The sequence below is a fragment of the Plectropomus leopardus genome, chromosome 14, assembly GCF_026936395.1.
Source record: "Plectropomus leopardus strain MGB_pleo_1.0 chromosome 14, ASM2693639v1, whole genome shotgun sequence".
NCBI lineage: Eukaryota > Metazoa > Chordata > Actinopteri > Perciformes > Serranidae > Plectropomus > Plectropomus leopardus.
Window position 1 is genome coordinate 13,012,151 of NC_142189.1, and position 18,303 is coordinate 13,030,453.

General features: G+C 38.9%; 1 protein-coding gene across 3 annotated transcripts in view; it reads left to right on the forward strand.

Annotated features, from left to right (window-relative positions):
• Positions 1-18,303, forward strand: part of stxbp6 (syntaxin binding protein 6 (amisyn)) — an 83,553-nt gene that overhangs the window by 59,397 nt on the left and 5,853 nt on the right. For 2 of the 3 annotated variants that reach the window (XM_088087465.1, XM_042500463.2), the window contains 3 exons: positions 4,546-4,676; positions 5,138-5,303; positions 9,054-9,152. In XM_088087465.1, the coding sequence (XP_087943591.1) occupies positions 4,546-4,676; positions 5,138-5,303; positions 9,054-9,152 (396 nt within the window). The remainder of the gene's footprint in view (positions 1-4,545; positions 4,677-5,137; positions 5,304-9,053; positions 9,153-18,303) is intronic. The other variant, XM_042500465.2, reaches the window with a different exon arrangement.

Below are 18,303 nucleotides of genomic sequence, written 5' to 3' on the forward strand. Positions count from 1 at the left end.
AAGTGTAGCATAGCAAAGCTAATTCTGGAATCATCCACAAAAATTGCATTCAGTGAATGTGAATATCTAAATTAGTAACTTACTGTGACACTTGATATGTATATTGATAAAATTAGGCATAATGTCAGCATGTCTAATGATGGGAAAAACATTCTACTCCCTTCTTTGATTTTTGTCATCAGTGGTTTTATCCCAGCTTGCCTCAGTGATTATTTTGCCTCAGAATGACTTCTCAAAATTAATTTTTTCTCCATGTTCGCAGTATCACTCACTATCTGTTTGAATTTATCATGAGAGCAGCTTGAATTTTCATTTCAGTAGAAGGACTGAAAGCATACAATTTTCACAGTCTTGTCCTTGATTGCTGTTTCAATACAGCCAGCTCTTCTAACTTTCAGTAATTGTTTAATATGCAGGGGAGCAACTCAGACAAGATGGGAGTCAACAGCTGAATATGAAATTGATTCGAGAGGCTCAAAGGTGTCTGGCAATTTGATTAAGACCTCAGTGTTGATGTGTTGACGATTTAGCTCCGTGGCCTTGAGATGGCGGGTCTCTTTCACAAATCCACTGATGCATTCAGCAGTCAGGTCTCAATGTAATGTCATACTTTTTATTTAAAATGAAAAGCCAAACAGTAGATTGAGACCGAACATGCCGTGGATTTTTCTCCCCATGTGCGGAACAGATCATTTATGCATTTTGTGTTTCATGCCATTTCTCCAGTATTATGCAACTGTTATTCTGATCCTGGAGAGAGAGTGATTGTTTTGAAAGCAGGCTCACTACAAAGCTTGTTATGTGACAGTGAATATGCTAATGCAGGAATGTGTCAGTCAAAGCCTGTTAGGCTCAGCGGGGGGTCACACTCATTCATAATCAGCTTTGTTTTTTTTCATCTATTGTTTTACAGTATGCCGTGGGCACAGACATTTACAACTGCTGACATGAGCGCTTGCTACAGTAAAAGTACTGTTGCTGTATTTCCAGTGTGTGATTCCTGATATGCCAATTCCCTTCGCTGACTGATTGTTCTGCTTTGGGTCATTGTATATTTTGTGATAAGCAAACAGAATTGAAGCTTGTGCGCAGCTTGACTGGAAGGCAGGCTACACTTTTCACATAGGACTGAGCTGAAATTATTGCTAGATAAGAAAATTATTCCACAAAAATGCCAAACATTCACTGATTGTATCTTCTGAAATCTGAGGACATCCTGCATTTGTCTGTAAATGTAAATTGAATGTCTTTTTTGACTGTTTATCAGACAAAAAAGCAATTTGAGGACGTAACCTTGGGCTCTGGGAAATTGCGATGGGCTGTTATCACTATTTTGTGACATTTAATTGACTAGGCAGTTTCAATTAAAGACTTATTTCACTGTGGGAAAGATGGTGTTTTCCAAAACTGGGTTGTCTGTGAAGTAGAAATATGCAAATACTTTTTGAATTGGTGCTACATGACTAAAGAAAACAGAGGAAAAGGGCTATGGCATTTATGTTTCCTAACTACCAGAATGCACTGTGTTGCACTGGACAAGTAAACACTCTTGTGGGTGACAAAATGCAAGCTTTTCTGCTTTGACACCATCTCAAATTACAGTCAGCTTAAATATGTTTCTGAAAACATTTTCGGTGAGAAATAGGCAACGCAGAAACAGAGACTTGGTTTATATTTGATCATCAACCTAGTTTTACTCTTTGATCTAAGTTTGGTCTGAGTTTTAATCTGGCTTTTTAATTTGGAGTCACATTACAGTCTTGATTTAGGTATTAATCATGGGGTTTACTTTATTTCATCCTTGCTGTTTATTATTAAATGAATACTTCCTTGTCTTTATATTCAGTTCATTTAAACCACTGCCCACATTGATATGATGAAATGCTGGTTGAAAATCAGCAAAGTATTCTTTATAGTGAAAAAAATATTGTCACATTAATCAGAAATGAAAATAATCACTAGTTCCAGTCTCATACAGTATTGGACCTTTCTGGAAGGATAAGGTGGAAGAAAGGAGATAAATGTGGATTCGACAAGTTGAATTCATGCTGTACTAGTCTTTTATCTCTTAGCTACCAGTCCTCCACTTATCAAGTGAGAGCAATAAAACCTTATTTCTACTTAATCAGTCTGGGGAAAGTAGTGGTTCTGTGTTGTAGTGTATCATCTAACACGAATGTAACTCAGAGACAAATTATTGTCACTGTGAATTGGGTGACCTTCGTTTCTAGACTCCTAACCTTCAACACAGCAGTTCATTACATCCAGCTGTCTTCTTTATGAAATTTTCAGTTTTCTGGAGCTTCTGTTAGCCCTCTGTGTGACCCGAGACAGATCTGATCACTCACTTCATCTGTTTGTCATGGTTTCCTCTGTCTGGTTGAATAAAAATAAATTGTCAGAGAAAAGATTAGAAAGAAGTGCCTGCCAGTCGGCCTGTATTTTATCTGTCTGCCTCTGTCTGTCTGTCCCACCCTGCAACCTCAGGCCAGCACCTAAAGTATTAACAGCAGCTGTCTAAATGGATACAAAAAACATATCCAAACATTGCTCCTCTCAGGGGAATTCTCTCACTGAATGTATCACCTGATGTAACATCCAGCCCTACCTATGTTTTCAAGATCATTTCCAGAGAAAGGTGTGGCAAAACTAAACACAAAACAAACACAGAAACAAAGGTAAAATGTAACATGAGAACCAGCAGGGATGCGTTTTTTGCAATGGCGGTGATGGCGACCCGAACACTTTACTCTTTCTGAGATGACACAATGGTAAATGTGGGAGAGCGGAAGCAGGGGTTAGCTGCTAGGGTTAAAAAAGCGATACAGGAACACGTTGCCCCTGAGAACTACAAAAGGGTTACACTATCCAGCCACACACAGAACTGGGAGTTTCCATGATCTCTAAACACGCAGTAGTGTTGATCTCTGTATGGGAAGAGTCACACATATCCATGGGAAGAGAAGTGTACTGCAATGTTAGTGGGGTCAGACTAAGGACAAAATGATGATGTCATTGGACAGGAAGTGAAAAGACAGAGGCACTCAAAAACACCTTAGCACCTCATAAACATTGCAGTTTATTAGCATGTAGGACAAACTCATTAGGTCATATACCAAAGTAGACAGAAAATGCCTCAATGAATATGCAAGTAAACTTTAAGATTGTTTTTTCTTGTGTGTGTAATTTTGTCCATTTTATATTACTCTGTGTTCCCTCTCTTAATTTAGAAGTTTTTGCGGGTCTTTGAATGCAGCGTGGCAGCAGTTTGCGGAGTTTGAGTTGCATGGTGGATATTTAATCAGTTGATCCAATCAGATCTGATCTAATCGATTGCCTGCAGAGGCAAGTAAAAGCAAACTTTAAGATCTAGCGTAATCGTTCTTGAGTTTCACTTCCACAGCACCTAGCTTTTGTGCTCCGTCTGTTCCTATAGTACGCCCTGTGCTCCGACAGTGTGGTGCAATAAATAACCGGACAATATATGTACATTCCAATATTGCTTCTAATGAATGGTACAGCTCCAAAAATAAAAAATCAATATGTGGTAGCAGATGTTATTGAATATTGAATTATGTTGTTGAATGAATATGTGAGAAACCCTGTGATGTGTTGGTACTCCTTACCTACTGCCATAGCTTCCTCTGGTGAGGGATAATGCTTCCAGTACTGCTCTAACATGTTGCTGTTTTTGCTTTGCAACAACCCCCAGTCCATGTTTTCAGCCGCATTGACTGCCTTATATTGTTGTTACTTTCAGTAACAATTCCACCTAATCATCAGTCTAAGAAAAAAAAATAGACAATCTGCTTACTGTTTGTGGGGATGTTGCTTAAGTGTGATTGTTGTACCATCTTATACCTAATAATTGTAATGGAAACACATGTAATGCCACTGTTGATTTGTGTTATCAATATGTCCATTTTTCTCTTGTGACTTGTTTAAAAGAAAATATCTCCATGCTTGATTGCAGTGTACTCTGATACCCCTTAGATTTAGTCACTACACCACTGCACCAGTGGAAGAAATACATCACATTCTTCAAGAGAAATGGGTTGTGTCCAGTTCAGTGTAAACACTCAGCAATTTCTGCTTTGACAGGAACAATATAACTATGTCTTTATGTTATTTCCTAAGTAGTGTGGAAAAATGTTCTTTATTGAGCTGGAAAACAACAGGACCTCAGTGCACAGTACACTGTATATATAATTATTGCGCTCAATTTGGCAGGGTTTTTCTGTTCATACTTAGGCTGTCTTCTCATAGGAAATGTTATCATGATTTCTGTTGCTGTTGGCTTCAGAAGTGAAATGTCCATTGTTAATGGATGCTTTTGTTTCTGCCGCCCACAGAAGGAAGTGTGCACTTGTGCTTGACTCTAATATTCCTCACCTTGTGACCTGAACTGTCCATTTATCCTAATCCAAACTTTGCTCACTATGTCATAAACACTGGGGCTACAAGTTACACAGAGACTTCATATTCTGGAATTTAATGTTGGTGTTAAATCTTGCCTGGTGTGTTTTACTGTTTTTGTTTCCACAGTGACAAATAAGAAACCGTCCCACGTATCCATCACTAAGGTGAAGCAGTTCCAAGGATCTTCTGCCTTCGTAAAAAGGTCACAGTGGACAATCGACCAGCTGCGGCAGGTCAACGGGATTGACCCAAACAAAGTAGGTTATTCCCAGTCATCTTCAAGGACTGCTATTTATTTAATTGTATAGCCAGAGTTTTGGGGCGGTTAACATGAGTATTGCCGATACAGACCCAGCAAACATTGGATGGTCACTCTAAATCCCCGGACAAAAATGATCCCGGTCAGACACCGAAAACTGCGATGCAGTTATGAGACAGATGGCCAGATGATGATGTTTCTAGTACAATAATAATCCAATCCACATATTGCATATTTTACTATGATAAAGTTAATTGTTTTTTTTCTTCTTTTTAATAATTTTCTGGTCATTGTTCATCTCCATAATTCAGGAACAGAAGGGGAGATACTGAATTGGTGACACTAATCTTAGGTGTCCCTTGACACTGTGCTGATTGTATAGATCTTCTGTGATGTACTGTCATGGCTACACATGACTTCACTAACTCTCATTCATGTCCCTGTCTTACTTCTTCCAAGGACTCTCCAGAGTTTGACCTGATGTTTGAGAATGCGTTTGACCAGTGGGTTGCTGGATCAGCAGGAGAGAAGTGCACCTTCATCCAGATTCTTCACCACACCTGCCAGCGCTACAGCTCAGCACGGAAACCAGAGTTCATCAACTGTCAGTCTAAGCTGCTGGGGGGTAAGACAGTTAAATAAATGCTAACTGTCTTTAAGTTAATACTTCTGTTTGGAACACAGTGGCTCTGCTATGCCACACTCACTGCTGTCACTGTGCTGTAAGCCAGTTTGAATCTGATTATGTATGATGACAAGCAGCACCTGCTATGAATGAAAATTCATGCTTATTCCTCGTCCTCGTCCTCCTCAGCATCTGTTGAGTGCTCTGCTCAAGAGAGGTTTATAAGGATGTCCAACAAGAGGCATTAGCTGCAATTCAAAGCATGTGACATTGATCAACTGGTTTAAAGCACATTGAAATACTCGATACAACACTAAATAATAATTTCCCCTAATTTATGTGATGATGACACATTTCATTGTGTGCTTGAAGTGTGTGAGACTCATTGTTTTCAGTCGGTTTTCATCCTTGAAAATAACATTAATCATCAAAGGAAGAGCTGTAACAGTCAATTGAAAGCTAACAACCCCCTGGGAAAATAACATTCATTTCATGCCCAACCAATACATGAAGAAATTATCAAACAAGTCAAAGCACAACCAATTCCCAAATGTTTACAGGTAAAATGTAAATGTAAAACCACATAATTGATTTTATCCTGGCTGCAGATTGTGTGTTTGTTGCACAGGAGATTCAGGGTTCTAGTGCTGCTTGATGGTTTCCCCTAAAGTGAAACCCAGTGGGGAGTTCAGCATCCTGAGCTGTTTAGTCAGATATTGATTTGTTTACAGCCAACCTCATCTTTGAGCACCATTCAACATGTTGTATTATTCATGGGATTATTTATGGAGACACATCCTGAACCTGCCTCTTGCTGCGTGTCCATCTGCCCCAAGTATACCAGAATCAATTACTAAAAATTGATAGAAACATGTTTACTTTGCTGGATTTTAAACTTTACATGCTAGTCTTACTTTGAGCTAAGTCACAGAATTAATAATGCCAACACAGTTTGGAGTTTGGGTGATGCTGCAGCTTTGGAAAGTTTTGAGCCTTCATTACATTGCACGGAGCTATAATATGAATTGAAAGACGCTATAGTTACTGTCAAATTCTCATTGTTTCTTTTTTTTTTTCTTACTCTGTACGTGTAGGACCTCACTATCTACTCATTGATGATGAAGCTGCTCGTTCTCTTCAACATTCTGTTAGGTTGCCTTGACCTCCATCCCACTCTGAATACCGTGTCCATATTTATCTCGCTTAAACTGACCCTCGTGCATACTCTAGTCTCTGTATGTGTAGGCAGGAAGGTAGTGGTGTCCCCGAGAGCACTGAACACCGGGGTCATTAGAGTAGGATGTATTATGGAGTGCAAATGTTGCATATCAACCACACGCCTCCAGTAGATCTGAAAATTACACTTAGATGCCGCATAGCATTGTTCTCATGGATGATTATAGGTAACATGGCACTGCACCTCATATAAATGTCTTTAATACAAATACATTTTCTCATATAAAAATGCATGTCCTATTTGAAGGAATACTTCATCCTCCAAATGACCATTTGTATATCAATTAGTCACACAGTGTTACACTTCATTTGTTTTTTTTTCCTGCATGCCTCTGGTGAACAAGGAGTCTAACAACTGAATTCTTGATGAGTAGAAGTCACAGGGGATCAAGTTTAATTGCAAAAAAAAACCCCATTAAAACATCCAGTCACAAACTCTAACACAACTTGTTATCCAATTTTTTTTTATCCAGTCATATAAAAGTACTAAATATTTCCTACACAGACAGCCCTTTCTGATGGGTAACTGAATGTAAAGTGAGACTTTGCCTTCTTTAAAACCAGACCCCTTTGAAAAAAACAGTAATTTTACCTTACTGAACACGGGAGCTGCTGGTCTATTGCTGCGTTGATCTGTACTTTGTTGAGTTATTGTGTGACTTTGGTGTTTTAAAGAGTTAGTTTGAATTCCCTAAAGTTGGACAGTAACGCAAAGAAACTACTGATGGTGGCAGTGGTAGATCCCGTGTTAAGCTAGGTAAAATTACTGTTTTTTGTCAGTCAAGTCTGGCTTTAATAAGAGCATAGATAAGTTTAATTTTTAGTTCAGTTCCTCATCAGAAAGGGCTGTCTATTTGGGGAAGTACTGAGCAAACAACTGGATAAATGAATCTTGGATTATAGTGCGCAAGTTGTGTGATAGTTTGTAAACAAATGGTTTGATACAGTTTTGTGGTTGAACATGGTTGCCTATGACTTCAATTTGCCAACAATTTTCTCTGTTTTTGGATTCGTCATTCACAGTGGAGGCATGCGAGGAACACATTCAGTTTAATACAGGGTGGGTAACTGATATAACAATGTTTGTTTGGGGGTGAAGTATTCCTTTAAATTACTCTCTTTTTGAAAAAGCCAACCCTGTGGTTTTGTAGAAACAGCTACAGTATTGATCGAGCCATTGACACCATGCTGTACGACCATCTGGCCAATGATCTCATAATGAACTCCTGACTCTCAGTGAGTAGAGAATGCTGTGTGCAATAGACTAAAAAAGCTGACAGTTCACCATGCTCATTGTGACAGGAGGAACAGAGAGTAAGCCAGCCTGCTGCCAACTCTGTCTGCTCCAGTTTAAGTCTCACACCAGTGCAAAACAAAAATCATGACGCTGCTCAGGTGTGGGACCATAACTGTGGGAGACTCTATCAACAGAAACCTCTTGGAATGGCAGCCTCCAGAAAATACGAAAGTACTGGAGAATTTTGTTTTGGCACTCAAGATAGGGAGTACAGAATGTATGAACATGATATCAGTTGTCAGTTCCCCCTTTTTGTGTGCTAGGGATATTATTACAATGTAATCAGCAGTCTTTGGATGCCAACAGCTTTGTTTTTTTTTCAACTTAAGCTTAATCTTGCGTCCATGCTGATAATGTTACTACAAAAGATCCTGTCAATTGTGAGTTGAAAATGCAGACAGCAGCAAGCTCACCTGTGCATTGCATCCATGATATGGTTAATATTCAGTCATCAGGCAATAGCATCCTGAGTGCCATTATGTCATATATGCCATAGAACCATAAATACACGTGTTCAGTTCATTAGAGTTAACGGAGGAGTTGATATAGTGATGTAATTCCATTTAAATGCCACCCTAAATTTCTATTAAATTCAGGAAGTATCCTTTTTAACATCTTTGACTGCTTGTTCACATATCTTCTTAAAAGCAGGTGAAACTCTTGGTGAGCTGATACTGCAGAGTTTTAGACTTCTGTCAGAGAGGTATGGGGTAGATGCACAGGCCTTGTTTTTTTATTCCTTGATGGGGCATGTAATAGGTTCAGAAATAAAAGCAGTTAATTTGCTAATTGGCTTGTTATCATTGTAGACTTGGGCTGCTGCCCACACTGTTATACTCTGTTACACCCCAAGTCCCACCTGAGCTTTTCTATCTTACTGGCACGTATTCATGACTTGATTCTAAATGAATTGTTAAATCTGAGAGCTAAGTGGATGCTTTCAAACCCTCAGCATTAGACAAACTTGTTTCCCAGTTTTTTTTTGCTAAACACTCCGTGTGAATTTTACTCTTAGGCAGGTTTAAACTCAGTGGATGGATGAATAAATAATTTAACAGTAACCAGTTTCACAGTTTTTTGCATGAAATTTACAACTGAACCCTCAATACTTAACTCATGATTTAATAACCAAAATTGGTAACCCCTCTTGACTAATTTTAAATTATGTCATATTTTGAACATCACAGCTGACTATATCTGATATTTTCTCATCACAGAAGACCAGGATGTAGATTCAGTCTTTTTTCGTTGCAAGGTCTATTTGAACAGAAAGAGGAAAGAATTTGTTGCACACCACGGTCATCTACTAAGACGAGGTAAGCCAGTGGTAAAGAATACAAAACTACTTTAAAAAGTTATCTCGTTCTAAAACATGTTAAGTCCTTCAAGAAATCAAGGTGATAAACAATGTTTCAATGTTGTTAACAAGTGAATCCCCCACAAGTTTTAAGTTAATTGATGCCAGTTAAAAAACACATCTGAAAATAAAAAAAAAACAACAATGAAAACATGAGGCAAATTAAAATGTGTCACAAAGCCAAAGCATATATATTAAAAGCAAAAATGCTGCAAATACCGAAAGAGTGCAAAGTCAAAAACATAGAAACCCCCAAAACAGATGCATTAGAAAAAAGCTGCATATCCACTCAACACAATGAGTGTTCTTCAGGCCTCTAGGGGGAACGCTAAGTGGAACAGCTCAATTTTTACCCGAGAGAGAGAGACCAGATGAGAGAGTGTTTGTTTTTGAAGTAGGAACATAAGTGGAGTAAAGAGGTGCTACAAAAGGTTTTTTTTTTTTCATTTGGCTTAAGTCTTGTATTATTTTATGAAAGAGCAAATGATTTTTATAACAGCCCCAGAGGCCTGGAGAGCTTCCGTTGTGTTGACTGTACATGAATCAATTTTTCTGTTGCATTTGTTTTTGGAATTTTGTTGTGTGCTTTTGACTTTGCAATGTTTCTGTATTTGCAGCGCATTTGCCATTTATTATTTGTCTCGGCTTTCTGCAGCTCTTTTTTTTTATTCATTTGCAGCACAATGTAGGTGTTGTATGTGTTTAGGTTTTTTTTCTTTAAATTTGTCTTTTAATTTGCATTCTTCCTTTAGCTGCAGCGTATTTCTCCCAATGGAAATGTATTGGTATGTTGTAGTGCATTTGCCCTCGTCGGCCACTTTGCCAGTATTATCTTGCAGTTGGCAAAGTCTAAAGAAAATCAATTAAAAAAGTAAAGTAAAGCAGTACTAGATAGAAGACACACTTAAAAAATCTGACTACAATAAATGGGGTCATTCCGCTAAGATGGGCTTTTAAAACAATATTAAAATGAAGCCTGCCTTCTGCTTTCTGATCTGAGGGCTCAGCTCTTGGCTCTCACAGGCTAAAGTGACCTTTGTGTGGTCATTTTTGGGAATATACTGCAGTTAACATTTACACACACATTTATACACACAGAGCTTGCCTCTTTATGCTCCCAGTGAGCACAAGGTCAAAATATCCCTAGTTTGTGCTGTCACTCTGGGGGTTGACTACACGCTGAAAGGGATTTTAAGTTTAAGGTTATGTGAGTTAAGTCCACTGTCCTTGCCCCTCACTGTCAGACAGTGTGCAGCATCACTGACTAATACTGTGCAGAGGTAGATCACAGTTTGATGTATGAGGGCAACACAGTGATGGAGTGCTTCTTCCCTAATGGTGTCCTCAGTATTCTGTTCTGTACTTTTCTCTATAGCATTTCACAAATTAACATTTAAGCTTAGACAAGATCATAATGATGGGAACTGTGGCTGTTTAATGCATTGTGTGATGCTGACATTTATCTGCTGATTAAAGCCAATGAGAATAGGCTGTTCATGAATACCTAGTGGCTATTTCTCCGGAGGTGTTGGCATAGCTCTATGGTACATTCAGTACAGAATATTCCCTTTTTGTCCCCATAGGTGCTCTTAGTGCCTTTTTAACCAGCATGACAATGACTAAACTAAAGGCTCACTGAGCAAGCAAGGTCAAGCCTCACTTTCATGCAAGAATGTCAGGGTCTGAGTGATCTCTTATTTTGCTGAGTAGTTAACCATGTTAACCATTGAAGGAGTAATTCAGGCTACACATCCATCTCAGTCCAGAGTAAATGTGGGTGTCTGTAAGATGCATAAATATAAAAAGTGACTTAAATGTAGTTCAAGCAGGAGGGACCGACACAATGATACGGAGTAACAGCTTAAGAAAAATTTATAATAGCATCATTTGTCATAAACCTCAACACTGGATCCCTCATTCTTCATTAACTGTTAAGTGATTGAGTGCATTTGACTTTATGTAGGTGAAAATGATGATAGCTTGTGACTGCTGATGCTGAGCAAATCGAGGTCCTGGATGCCTGTGGTGGCAATAATATAATAATAGATATATACAGCAGGGCGTATAAACAGTATGTATTTTACAGGGAGGGAGTGATATTGGAAAAAGAGTGAAATGTACAGATGATTTCAGAAGGACGCAAAGAAAGAGAGAACTGCCCCATATAAAAGGTTTAGGAGTGACCATTAATAGAGAGAGAAATTAGCTGTATAGGGAATAAATGCAGGAAAAATGTGGAAAAAAATGATTGTATGAAAGGCTGTAGAGAAATAATAGGTGTCTGTCAGGAGTGCCGGAGGGAAATGGCCTTCCTGGTTGAACCTCTGCAAGAGTTTCATTATGCTGCTGCGGATAATGTCAAGATTTGCATTAATGAAGCGGCAGTGGGGGTTTATCTTCCAGCAGGAGCTCCATAGCTGTGTCTTTAGGCCCCCATGATTCTGATTACATTAGCCATGTCTTGTACATCATTATTTTATGCATAATCAGTTTAAAGTTGTCAAATAGGAATGTCGCTACCTTAAGACTTTATTTATTGTAGACATGCCTTTCTAGTTTTCAGTGTTTAGGAAACAGGCACCTACAAAATATCATTTATTCTCAGAGCATATACTAAACTTTAAATAAAAAAACATGTACATGTTAGATTTTGTTGCCATTCTCTCGGTTTTGTTATTGTTGAATAAGACAATCAAAAGAAAGGATTAAAGGGATGGTTTGGATTTTTATGCCTCCATGCTGGTTGTAGCCATGGCCGGAGTCATTATCTTTTGGGGTTGTCCGTTGTCCATACATACATCTGCTAGGGGTGGGAATCACCAGAGGCCCCACAATACGATATTATTTTATTACTGTATAAGTTGCGATACAATATTATTGCAATTTCTATTATTTTATGCTTAGTATTGTGATAACATAAATTGCAATATATTGCAATTTATTACCTATTTCAAACTACAAATTAAGTCCCTAAGGGGAAAATGTCAACGTCGGTTTTATCTATTAAGATAATGTTTTCTGTCTCACTTCAGTTATTTCTCTTGCAACAAAGTGTATCAAGTGGACTGAAAACAGAATTGATAATATTATTCTAATTGGCTACCAAAAGTTTAAAATATATTTTTGTAGCAAAAATAAATAATATAATTAAAAAAAAAATAACAATACAATATTGCCACACAAGAATATGGCAATATCTTTCCTGAATCCATTCCCACCCCAATGTCCAGCCTCCGTCCCTTTCTTGTGAACGCAATATCTTAATTTTCTTCAAATTTGGCGCAAACATCCACTTGGACTTTGGAATGAACTAATTAGACTTTGTTCAAAAGTCAAAGGTCACTGTGACTTTGTTTTTCCTCATTCTTGTGGATGTGGCATCTAAAGAACACTTTAGAACACCGTGAGGGAATTAAATGTTGCACAAATGTTCATTTCGACAGTCTACGCAGCGATAGACCAGCAACTGTTATGTGAGGTAAAATGAGTGTTTCTGTCGAAGGAGTCTGGTGTCTTTAAAGAGAGCATAGATAACAGCTTCAGCTCCTGTTTGGAGAGAGTCGTTTGATGACAAGATAAAGTGATAAAAATTATCTAAATATTGCATACACTTAAACAGATGCTGTTTTTTTTATTGGGTCCTTTTTTAGGATGGATTAAATACCTTGCTTAGGTTCTGTGGCTGTACCCCTTTCTGCTTCGCTGCACTTGGGACTGAATGTCATCTACTGTCGGTATTACACTGCCTATGGATAAGTACCTCATACAACCCCACTTTAAAATCCGCTCAATCCCTTTTAAGGAAGAATGCTTTGCTTTGTTAAAAGATTTTTTTCTCCAGCCTTGGCCTTCATGCCATCGTGGTGATTTATTGTATTCAGCTGTCAGCTATTTGCTTTAAATCTTCATAGTCCCTTCCAGAGAGTGCTGCTGTCACACAGGGTGCAGAAGTCTTCTGTAAAAGGGAAGATAAATGAAAAGATGTGAGTTTATCACAGAAACAATCATATTATGAAACCATTTGCGGTTTGGGTGGAGTTGATCACAAAATTACAAATCTAATAGGAAAATAAATTTTATACTTTTTAATATTCACACACCTTTTTTGCTTAGTTTTAGGGTTGCCCATTCTCTACTTTTTGATAACCTCTAAAAGCAGGAAAAAGAATTTTGTTGATTGAGGTAAAGAATATTCTTAATGTTCAACACATTGCAAAAGCAATATTTGACATGACAGTTTATTTATTTATTTATTTAAATTCAACTATTAATTGGTATATGAGATTGTTTCCTTATCTTTCAGTACTGTTGACTGTAATTAATAATTACAGATGAGGTATACCATCTGATGTTAAATTCAATTCTGTTTAACATATAAAGCCCAATATCCAGGGTTCCCACGGTCATGGACAACCTGAAAAAGTCATGAAATCTCAGTCACATTTTCACGGCCTGGAAAAGTCAAAGACACATTGACAATGATTTTAAAGTTTTGGAAATGTCATGGTATTTTGTTGTGTGTAATGAAATAGTTACAGTAATTTTCCATGGATAACATTCCACATAATGTAACATAACGACAAATGAACTTTCTTTTGCTGACAACCTTATGCTTTGTTTACCATCACATGGGTTTCTTCATTTTCTCCCCTCATTCTGTCTCCCTTCATGCATGCACACTAGCTGACGTTATATTTGAATAGATTTTGAATCTGTCATGTTTGAAAAATGCTGGGCAAGTAGGGCCAGAAAAGAAAAGTGGGTCCTTGAGAAAGTTTTTGAGATTTTGGCCATGAAAATGTTTGGGAACCCTGAATATCACAGATCACAATTTGCCTCACAGGGCTTTACAACATACGGCAACCCTCTGTCCTTCGACCCTTACAATTGATAATGAAAAACTCCCCGCAAAAAAAATTGTAGAAACCTTCGGAAGAGCATCTGAGGAGGGATTCTTCTTCCAGGATGGACAGATTTGCAATAGATGTGGTATTTACACGACATCAAAACCTTGCACTTCCTGCTGTTTACAGCTTGAATTGACATACCTTTGTTCTTGTAATGAGCACTTTGAAAATCTAATCATTTATCTCCTCTCTGTGTACTGGAAGTACTTGCATAACTCTATGGTAAAATAAGTGATGAAATGTTTTAATTTGCCCGTCTCATAAAAGCATATACTTGGAAAATAAGGCCCAGGTTGGAAATAACAGTAATTACTGAGTACTCCAGAGCGAAGAGGCTGTGGATATGTAGGTGCAGCTCTGAGTAGGGTTGGGATCACTCACAGAAATCCTTGACAGAACGCTTCATGTGTTTTTTTGGATGAATAACCGCAGCCTAAAGCCCTCTGGTAATTTCAGGCTAATAAGGAGAATTTTTGATGGAACTTGTTGAAGTGCAGATAAGTATATGCTGTTCGCTAGTACTTAAAAGAAATTATTGTATGACACTCTCTCCCTTAAAACACCCACTCATATTATACCCCAAAGCATCATCCGAGCACAGTGATAATATGATCATGTATGCTGCCTGAGTTAAAACATTAAAGGCGCTCTAGCATGTAGGTGTGTAGGTGTGTTTGTTTTTATTCTAATCAGTCCCAAATTCTTAAGTGTGACTTGGCTGTCAGCAGGCTAATCTAACATGCTCCTGTTGATAACCATCATCTTATTTTCTTCAGCGCCACAGCAGCGTAGCCTGTAATCTCCAGTTTACAGCAAAAATGGAGAAGGAGGGGTTGACTGACTGATTTCTCCCCTTCCTTGGTATGTTTCTCTTTGCTCAAAGTTTGTAGTTTCTGGAATATTTTGTTGCCTGATAACAACTTTTGTTCAGTCTGCATTGTTAAAGAAATCCTGGCTTGACATGATATCATGGGGTATAATAACAAAATTCCTTCTGCATTGTTGGGAGAGGCGTGTCAGGGATGTAGGACTGGCCTCATACAGCAGCTCATTTTTAATCAACAATGTAAGTTGACAGTCATATCTCTAAGTCATATCTCTTTTAGATTTATCAGTCATAACACATTTTTTTTAACTCCAGCACCATTGAAATGACTGTAATAATACCAGTAAACCTCCTAAGTAACATAAAAGAACTGCTGTTATCCGTACTGATAACAGTGGCAGCTTATCAGCTCCCACTTTAAGAGACTCTAAAACTCACAGCGATGGCACAGCATACCATAATCTACTCCTACACATCTTCCATTCAGCTCCTGATGCTGGAGCTCCTTTCATAAGCTCTCCACAATGTCTCCACCCTGCCTTTTACTGTAATTACATTCTCCACTGGGGGAGCCCACGCTGCAGCCCACCGTTGATCTCTGAGAATGGAGAAGAAAGGCACCACAGAAAGGAAAATTGTGTGCAGACAAATGAAGGGAGATGTTCTCTGTGTGCATGGTGCAGAGGGGTTTTGAGTGTGGGGGCTTATATGGAGGATGATGGTAGTATTACTCCCTGGGCTCTTCCCGAGGAGAAGAGGATTAAGAGGAATCTGTCTGAAGGTGAAAAGGTCTTATCCTTTCTAGTGAAGACCTAAAGCCTCCCAAGAAAGTGTTTTTTTTTCCCTAATAGAGACAGAACAGGAATGTGTATTAGCCTTTGTAATCTAGGTTTGGGTACCGTTCACATTTGGACCGCTACCATAAGCGCTTCCTCGAATTCGGGACCCAATGGTACCGTCTTTCTGTACTTTACTGATTCTGTATTGACAAAAATGTCATTTTTGAAAAAACGGCAGTCAGCATCTATTCTGTCTGCTTCGTTGGTTGGGGTAGTTAGGTATGGGCAAGAGGTGTAAGATTGCTTTGATTTGGGGTAAGAAAGTCAGCATGAGCCATTTAGAGGCAGGGTAAGGTGGCCAATTCTTTCACTGTCCTAAGAAACACAAAGTTGTGAATGAGCCAGCTCCGTGGAGCTCTTTTATCTTCACTGTGAGGTGGCTGGACGCTGGGAATCCGGCCATGGAGTCCCAGGCGCGGCTTCCTGGCTTTGGGGTGCTCAGTGGTGCTTTGTGGTACTTCGAGCTTCTGTCTGAACCCTGTGGCGCCACAAAGTACCATTGTCCCTGCCTCAAAGCGCCCTGAAGCTGGGAAGCTGAGTTCTGGTGTTCGCTCTCCGGCTACAGGAGCGCTCCTCAATGTTTCCATTCCTTGTCTTAACCTGGCAGTCTCATCCAGGTGAACTCCTAGGTACGTTAACATGAATTGGTACTCAGTAGTATCGCTGTAATTCTGTTGGTACATTAAAGGTACAGAATTCAGATAATTATGAACTTTGCTTTGCTAATGGCTGCAGAGCTCCTAGTTAAAGTCAATATCAGTGGCTGTACACTGTGAAGTCATGATATATATCTGTGGACAGATTCTAATATTTACGCCTTTGACCAAATGGCAAAGGAATCCCAACAGGTGCGAAGCTTATTTCATCAGTGGTCCAGATGTGTTTGTCATGTGCGACGTGGCCCGCAGTCTGTGATTCATTTACTGTAATCTCCTGAAAATTGACTGAAGGAAGGCTTTGTGTATGTGCATCTGTTTCCATTTCCTTTTGTATGCATAGCCGTGGGGATGAACATCCATACATCCATCTGTGTGTCTGCGGCACAGGCGTGTCTCTACATAAACTGCTCTGACTTTATCGAGTTAACTTTTTTCCGAAGGAACACCAGCTGGCTTTGCCGTCTGCTTTAGGGCTGTCATATAACCCACTGCAGTAGAGCTCTCCCAATTATCCGTCACTCAGCCTACCTGCCTTGATGCCACAGGACACACACTTTCTATATTGCAGTTTCCTGTGGGAAGAGATAGAATCAGGTTTGTCAAGTCTTAATACAGTCGGTACCTTGAAGCTTTGCTCTGTCTGTCCCCTCTCAAATTCATTTACTGTATATCACCCACCTTCACTTGGTGTTTTTCTTTAAATTTAGGAGCAGGAGTGGACAGTGTCATTGTGGGTTTTACCTTCCTGGAGTGGCTGGCATGTTCATCACCAGATCAATACCCTAAAGATATATATTACAATAGGCAGAATATTGTACTCCTACAGAGTTCCCACAGTCATGCAATTCCTGGAAGTTATGAAATTAGCAAAAACTTTTTTCCAGGCCTGGAAATGGTTTGGACAGAAGGTTTGGTAAAGTTTTAGATGAGTATTGTTTAAATTATATTTATAAAATTCCAAAACATGTCCATTGTGCTTGAAATATGTTCTTTGTATTACTAAACTATAATCTGCACCTAAATGTCACTAGTGTCACATGATACACATTGGTGCATGCAGCTAGTTTGTGCCTGAAATGTTCAACAAGCGAGTGAAGGTGGTGCCAGGAGTTTGATTATATGCAAAAGCCTTGAAAGTACGTGTACATGCATTGTTTTCAGCACATATATATATATATATATATATATATATATATATCGTGCGTTTATTCATGCACTACACTCTCAGGGTGTCGAATGCACTTTCACTGCATGTTGTTGTCACGGCAGGACACCAGACGCATTGAAAGTGAAACTTAACCATTCATTTTACTTGGTCTAAAAGTTTGCTTTTACTCATTCTGCATTCTGCTTCTCCTCTCATCCAATCTGATCAGCTCTGACCTTTCTCCGGGCATGAAAGCAACATTATTGCACCCTTTGGTCACTGAATAGACCCACCTATTTAAAACTACTTTAGTAAGCTAATGGGTGTGGGGTAAAACACTATGTTATGGAGAAGTTTTTGAAAAGTTATTGGTAAAAATGTGTCGGAACCCTGGCTGCTTGTCACTGTTTTGGTCCTTTGTCACTTTGGGAACCCTGTGGTGCTCTGGTGTTGTTTTTAAAATGACGTGTCAGGACCTTGCCACCACAGAAAGAAAATCTCTGTTGACCGATTAGAGGTACCAGTTCTCATGGGCAGTAGGTGACAACCTCAAAATCAATGCATATTTTTCCCAAACTGCCGCAAGTGACAGATTATACCCAACAAGCAACTAACTGTATTGTTGACAAAGAGAAAGCTGCAGAAAAAATGCTGTTCTTAGTCTGGGTGCTCTCGTAGCACATAACAGCAGCTCTCCTGACGTGCGGTAGATTAATGGCTTGTCAGAGGAAA